Raw genomic sequence first — 8028 nt, forward strand, 5'->3', positions numbered from 1 at the left:
CGTTATAATGTATTATTTTATATATGGTATTACGTTGTAGAGTATTACGTTATATGGTATTATGTGAAAATGTATTACGTTATAATGTATCACATTGTAATGTATTTTGTTATATAGCATTACGTTATATTATATTACGTTATATTGTATTTCCTGATACTATATTGCTTTATATTATTTTGCGATATTTTGTATTTCGTTATATTTTATTACATTACAGATTTACATCTGTTTCACTTTCCTTACTCTGCGAGTAACTTTTTCTTAATAATCGTAACGAAGCATTTTTTTCTTGGTTTTCACATCATATACGCTTAATTTCTGAAAGAGAGTACGACGATGTTGATTGGCCGGAAAAGGCTGTTGACTTACAAGTCAGAAATTAAATGACTTTATGAATGAACAGGGAGACAGTCTACTCGATGTAACCTTTGTATCGATGATGGTGATGTTCTAACCAACACTTATGAAATCGTGTATGCTCGGATGTACACATCTTTACGTATTGACGCATCTAGGTGAAGAGGGGGGGTTAAATGCTCGAGTCAATTCGGTAATGTCAGGCAGGGTTAAACGATCTTCTGACCCCTGACAAGTCTTTCTTAACAAGTCGGCAAATTCACTTTACAATCCTGTTATTGGGCATCTGTAACCAATTGGATTTAAAATAGATTGAGAACATACACAACAGTTTTTCATGCAACTGATGTAGCAATGAAACTTTAAAGTCATTGCAACAGGAATAAAATCATTGAATTCGATTTACAATTCAATCGAATATATCAAGAGTCTTATCAATCTTAAAATTTAGCTAACCAAATAGGGAGATCTCCCGTCTGTAAAATACAATATATTGCTGCGACCAAACAGGGAGATCTCCCTTTTTTACTTTTGCAACGCGTTTTCCTTTTCTTTTCTTTTGTTATTATCAGTTATTGTTTACCTGGAATTGTTCCCAATTAATTGTGCCACTTTTTCTGCTCTTATAAAGTACAATATATAATAAAATACACTAATGTCTTTATACCATATTATAAAAAAATATTAAAATGCATTGTGAATTTTTAATTTCACGTTCTAGTTGTGTTACTTATCTTTAGTCACCTATAATATTTTTAATTCTACCTATATTTTTTATACTTTTAATATATACTTTTAATTTAATGTTGTATATAAACAATATGTGAAATCGTTACATAAAATCATTACCACAAAATATAATTGACCACTTAAATAATTTTTAGACTTCTTTGTTTTTTAAATAGTGACTATTAATCCTCGATATTTTGAAAAATGTGCCATAGACAGCATATAGGTTGGCTTGTCCGAACGCGATGAGAAACGTATAGCTCGCTGTGGCGCGCGCGGTTGGCTAAGTGTTAATTACTGGATGATCAATAATAATAAGTCGCTGATACTCGTACATGTTTAGTAATAAAAGATTAACAATATTGCAGCACGTGGTGTTCTACGAGAAAAGCTTAACGTTATTTAATTGTTAATTCGTTCAGATTTCCATATCTCAATCTGAGAATCTTCAAGTTCTAAACAATTGCGTATTCCAGTTTCCATCTTAAACCTCGAAAGACCCTAGAGAGCGTTTAACCGGTCGGTAATTGTCCTAATGAGTCCAATGAGGGTCCCGAGCAATGTTGTTTTCTCTTTCCTTCTCCCTCTCACTCCTGGAATATAATTAGCGTTTCGTCTGTTGCGTTCTGTTAAAAGGTTCCTTTCGTTGTTTGCTCTTGACTCCTACTTCCTTGCGCTTGCATGATCCACGGAGGGGTTACGGAGTTATTACATGCGATATGTTATTGGACTGGACCGTGTTAGCCGCGTGCCCCGAGAAGCGAGGAGAAACTCGAAGAAGAGAGGGAGCAAGGAAGAAGGAGACCGCGTGTATGTTCTCGGTTCTCGGCAAAAAGGGGGTGTTGCCTCTTCAGTAACGAAGTGAACACTGTCTGTGACGCTAGCAGTTTCTCTCTATCTATTCCTGGATACACATGATATCGCCTTTGACATCTTAAGCGACTGTATCACTCACGGTGTAAAGTAATCATCGATTAGATTAATTCGGCAGCCATACAGATCCGAGAAGTAATTGAATCAACATGTCCTCCAGATTAACATGGATGTTGGTCATCTTCGGTCTGGTTGTCCTTTCGCAATCAGGTAAAACAATTAGTAATATGTAGAATACGTCTTAATATAACAATATAATGTAATACGCATTAAATATTTTGATATATAAAATTAAGGCGAAGTGAATAAGTTAACGTTTCGTATATTTGCATTATTCTTTAACCACGTATCGTATAATTATCTAATAATATATTGTTGAAGTGCAATAAATTCGTGATATCGCTAGAAATAACGATAGTTTGGGTACGACAGAAAATTTATGAGTAGAATATAAATTGAAAGGCTCTTATATTTATCCTTAAAGGATAGTTATAAAAAATAATTGGAAAATGAATTGTACGAATTGTAATTTAAAGAAATAAGAAAGGCAAGTTGTTTCATAAATACGATATAAATGTATCGATTCGTGTGAAACAAGCTATAAAGAATTTAAAATATTCAGAAAAGTGAAATTTGTAAACTAATGTCGAGTAACAAAGGTAATGATTTATTTGGCATGACGGTGGAATGTTACGTTATTTGCTCATTAAACTCAATCATTACTATTCTTGTGTCCTCGCTTGTTCTACTGACGATTTTAATTATTGCTTTTGTTTTCGTGTTAGTGTGTTCATTATTATCGTCTTATCAGATATATTAAGCCTATTACTGTCATTTGTTTGTTTATTATATGTCGCGCTACGTTATGCTCATAACACAGTAAAATAATAAACCGAGTACGAGTAGTTGATATAATAAAGTAACATTATATAATAATATATGACATTAATATTATATGTTATAGTATATAATATCAATATTAATATTAATATAAATCATTATAACTAAAATCATATTAATTGTTATTGTGATTATTTAAACGGAGTGTAAGTTTACGGGAATTATATGCAACATATTTTATATCCAATTAGTAGATGATCAGATGATTAATGTATACGTATAATCTGTAAGTATCGATGACATAATACAAATTGTATAGAGCAATTCCATTCTTAACTATTCCGTCATTTGCCGTTATAGTATGGGGGGTGACGGGGAAGAGCGAGCAATCGTCAAAACATTCCATAAAATTTCTCAGAAAAGTTCTCTAAATATTTGATTGTTATAATAAATAAAATATATAATAAAAACAGAGCTAAAAATGTGAAAATACTCCAAAATCGTATTTGATTAAATGTTACGTATATTTAAGAATCATGTTTGAGATTTAGTACCGTTCAAGATATAACGCAAGAAAACTTGCTTAACAATATATTTTACTTTGTCGCATTTCATATGCAATATTTACTGATATTTAATAATGTATTTACATATGTTATAGGTTTAGCTTTACGATGTTGGGATTGCGCTTCCAATAATAATATACTGTGTGGTGATCCACTGAACATTACAGAACATCAAACGGCGTTTAATACGAAACTTTGCGAAACTGGATCTTACGAACCGGTAAAACATGTATGCAGGAAAATTGTGAGAAGAGGTAAGTGGTTTGACGAGTAATTTATTAAAAAATAATTTTTTCTTGTCAACATTGCTTTACAAAAAACATTTCTGATGTAGCCTAGAAAATACTAAAACGAAATAATTAAAAATTGTGTACTGTCTAATATAATTTTTAATTCATAATATAATTGCAAATTAACCTGCAAGTGATTAAAAGTTTCTTTGTAGAAATTTTATTAATTTTGTATTTATACTATTCGCAACTACGTTTACTCTACCTTACGTACGTAAAAATATTTCCTATTTAATAAAACACTTACTGTTGTATTTTTCACTCAAATGTCTACTTACATATAAATATGTATATGTTTAATAGATCATAGACAATTCATTTTTTCTTGTAGCCGAGTATTGATTAACTGATCATACACGTCGTTTCCATTCTGCATATAGACACTTATTATTATTTAAATGTATTTGTGATAATAATAACAATTATTACAATCAATGACTTGATATAGTGCGACTGAAATTTGAATTTGCATGGATGTGCTCATATTTTAAGACATCCTGTTTCGTCATAAGCATAGCAATTTATTACTCAATTACGTACGATGTTCTCACATTGGATGACGTATTTGATATATGTGTATATATTGCCTGAAACTAGAGAACATCATAATCTAGTGTTTATCGTCTCCAACTTAATCGCCACGACATACTATGTTTCACTCGTGAGTCACAGCACGCGCTGCTACGTTCTACACTATAATCGCGATAATAATATGTTGTCAAGGTCAAAACCGCGCCCGTGTTAAAGAAAAATCATTCACCGTCGCAAAATTTTGAATATCAAGGTTAATCCTACTAACGTGACCGTAATCTTAGGATTAACGATATTCATACATGCATGATAACTGAGAGATTAGTAAAATTTGTATAACACGAAAAATTATGCGAAATGAATATGTTCACTGATAACGCCAACAACATTTAGAAAATCAAAGTTACTTAATAAAATAAAATGCATTTGGTTTGTAGTAACAACATAAATAACGATCGTTTGATTGCATAGACATTTGCATGATTTTCATTTTTCAGCAGACTTTATCGAAATTTTAGAATATCTTGTAATGAAATATAAATTCTAGAAGTAAGTAGAATACATAAAAAATGCTTTATCGATTAACATAATTCCTTGTTCTGGAATATCTCGAGCTTTAAATTGTTTATTTCCGAAGTGAACAATAGCTACAATAATTTTTTTACTTGTGTTTCAAATCAAAAAGATAGATTAGATATTATTTGCTCCATTAAAATGTCTTTTGCTCGTTTCCGAGACTCCGATGTTCAGTTTATAAAGGAATCTGAATTTATTTAAATGCGCAATACCGTAATTATTTCCTCAGTCCACTTCGTCATATACTTTGAATCATAAGTGTTACACAACCTGTTGCACCATATCGTTCAAATAACACTACGTTTTAACAGAAACACAAAAGGAAACGTCGCATATAGCATATTTTGTTATGTGTACACACAAGCGCGATCCGGAAATTATTCAAACGTATACTACGTATGTATCTATTTGTATTCTCTTACGTAGTACGCAAATCTTGCAAAGCTGACAATAATTTGCTTCAATATCACATTGTCATCGGAAACTAATAATCTCATGATTTTATGCCATCATAAAACTCATCCATCAATATACAGGATATTTTCTTCAAATCAATCATCTCGAATATTTTCGAAATTACTGACAATAACGAAAAATATTTCAAATAAAAGTTGAATGGTTTCGAGGTGTGCATAATTTAATTTATCACGTAGCTGATGTATAAGACGAATAAGATTTCATTTCATACTAATAGTCTAGAATTCTCTTTAGTCTCATCTTTCTCTCTCTTTTTGTCTCATTCTTTCTGTATTATTTTCTAGCAAAAATATGCTTGTCATTTTAAAAAGTACACATATTATATATAAGTGTTATAAATTATTATATCTCCTAATCTAATGTTCCTTTCACGAGCTGGGTAATCTTATTAATAGCTTAATGATTTTATGAATAATAACAGCAACATCGATCAATACGTTAAAAAAATATGTTTCCGTTTAAAAGTATGAGGTTTCCTTTCATGTATTTAGCATTCGCCCACGTAAAAATTGCTTACCCTAAATAATACGTCCCCTGAAAATATTTTACTTCTATTTAATACGCCTTCCAAACTTAATACTTCTGTAAGTTTTAATTTAAAGGTAAAGTTTCAATGAATTAATTTAAATTAATTTTTTTAGTTTAATTCTTTTCTAATGTTTGTATTTATTAATATTACATAATATATTACATAATATATTATGTATATAGTATATAATACTTGTATTTACTAATAGTTTTCAAGATATTTATGTTTGATATCAGATATGAAAGTATGCACCTTTGAAACGATCAAACGCAATGATACTGTGCAAACATACTTAACAGATTTAATTTTTGAATTGTTTAATTTTTAACAATTTAATTTTTTTTTTTTCAATTTACAGAAATTGAAAGAAGACTATTCAATATTAGTTGAAAAATATAATACATATTACAATGTATTAAAGCTATTAATTGAAGATTTGATAAGTATATGTTCGTATTTTTCAAAAAATATAGATACATATTGCATAAGTAATTCAACATGTATTAGTAAAGATTAATAGAAATTTCATGAGTTTAATTATAAATCACAGGATTGCTTTTTTGCTTTTCTCGTTGCTTGCGTTCATACTTGAATATAATATCTTAAATATTTAATCAGCTATACTTTCAAAATTGTCTAGAGAAAATTCCAACGAGTACTTTTGCTTGCAGAAAATAACGAACGAGTAGTAATACGCCAGTGTTCTACATTGAACGTCGATGAAGGAGACATCACCGATGGTCCTTGCAGCACTACAATGACTTCAGGTCGACACATAATCGAGTCCTGCCATATTTGTAGTACTGACCTTTGCAATTCCGCGACGGGCGCGTCGATTACGCAATCGCTGTTCGTCGTTGCTCTAGCCATTATCGGCTATCGTTCTCTCCAATCGAAATACGGTATCCTTTAACAAAGCGTCATTCAAGCCCGTAAATAAAAATCGTTACTTTTAGAGAGCAATTATCCGAGAGAGTGCCATTTTAAACGACCCTAAATTGAAACGCAATTAATGTTCCGCAAATAAATTTTATTGACTATTCGTCACCTTTGTCCTTATCATTTTCTTGTATTATAAAAACAATTTGGCCAACCTATCGATTAATTAGTTAAAAGAATTGCTGTTCTGGAAGCGTAAGACAGTTTAAAATCTTATTAGCATAATGAATAGTGTCATGTTAAAATGGTTCTACGTAATCAGGATCAGTTCGTTAAGATTTTATAGTTAGGCATACCTCGTTAGTCGCGTACTAATTGTAAGTAGAACGGTTGACATATATTACAGTAGTTGCGTAACTGTGCTGAAAGCTTTACTTAATTTCTAATCGTCTATTTAATTACTATACCTTCGTACGAAACTACTTTAAATAAAATTAGCACTTTTGTACAATTTGTGTATATAAATTCAACACGTATGGCGTGATTGTACAATAAAGGATTATTAATTTGAATTATCCTCTGCCTGTCGTGATCACACGCTCGCGTCACGATTAGTAAGAATTCTTTGATCGATTGATTGAAATATTCTTCATATTACAAGCAAATCTGTATAAATAAACTGCTTTCTCTCGTTTTTATCTAATTTTGGGCTAAGATTCGTTGCTATGTGTCTTTTCAATCTTGCGTTTACTTGCAATTTCTTTCGTTATGACGTTACTTTAAGGTTAAAAAAATTACTAACAAGTAAAAAAAATTAGCTTATCAGATATCCGTCCAATGTATAGGATAATCCAAAATTTTTCTTTCATTCTGCGCTTAGCGAATGTCTGATTAAATTAACATTTTGTTATATATGTACCATTAAAATTCTATTACTTAATTAGATTTGTAGACTAGATTGCGCATTGTGAATAAATTTGCTTTCGTTGTTGATCATTTCTCTTATTGTTAGGATAAAGTACAATCGTCGTCCTTTGTAATTTATAAAAATTATAAAATCCACTGTATTTGAATTTACACATTCCCTTGTCGTTTAAATCTTTGCCTGTACATTTATTTTGTATATATTACGAGATATTTTTATCGACTCACACAGTTTTCGGTGATAGTCCTAAAATCTCCTTATTTTTATGCTACTATTTTCTATAAAAAAAGCAATAGATCACGCATTATGACAATCTATGTTATGAAAATAAAAATGTTATTTGATGATAAAAGTTCCATATTTATTTCTTTGAACGTAGTTGAACATATGAAATCATATTTATTTCAAATGACAACGTATAACAGAAAAGAATGTATATAGACATCAAATCTA

At 30.4% G+C, this 8028-nt stretch overlaps 1 protein-coding gene across 1 annotated transcript; it reads left to right on the forward strand.

Moving 5' to 3' along the window:
- The first annotated feature begins 1894 nt into the window (after positions 1-1894).
- Positions 1895-7643, forward strand: LOC117212381. The gene is made up of 3 exons (XM_033457180.1): positions 1895-2172; positions 3464-3622; positions 6443-7643. Exons 1-3 carry the CDS (start codon positions 2112-2114, stop codon positions 6682-6684), a joined length of 462 nt encoding a protein of 153 aa, XP_033313071.1. The 5' UTR covers positions 1895-2111; the 3' UTR covers positions 6685-7643.
- Positions 7644-8028: the final 385 nt, after the last annotated feature.

Source organism: Bombus bifarius, unplaced genomic scaffold, assembly GCF_011952205.1.
Source record: "Bombus bifarius isolate JDL3187 unplaced genomic scaffold, Bbif_JDL3187 scf7180000008289, whole genome shotgun sequence".
Classification (NCBI taxonomy): Eukaryota; Metazoa; Arthropoda; class Insecta; order Hymenoptera; family Apidae; genus Bombus; species Bombus bifarius.

What these genes read in the sequence shown, in the direction of transcription:
- LOC117212381 (XM_033457180.1), top strand. Translation starts at nt 2,112, where the DNA reads ATGTCCTCCAGATTAACATGGATGTTGGTCATCTTCGGTCTGGTTGTC. An exon ending in GGTTGTCCTTTCGCAATCAG is followed by an intron (nt 2,173 to 3,463) that starts GTAAAACAATTA and finishes CATATGTTATAG; the next exon opens with GTTTAGCTTTACGATGTTGG. An exon ending in CAGGAAAATTGTGAGAAGAG is followed by an intron (nt 3,623 to 6,442) that starts GTAAGTGGTTTG and finishes TTTTGCTTGCAG; the next exon opens with AAAATAACGAACGAGTAGTA.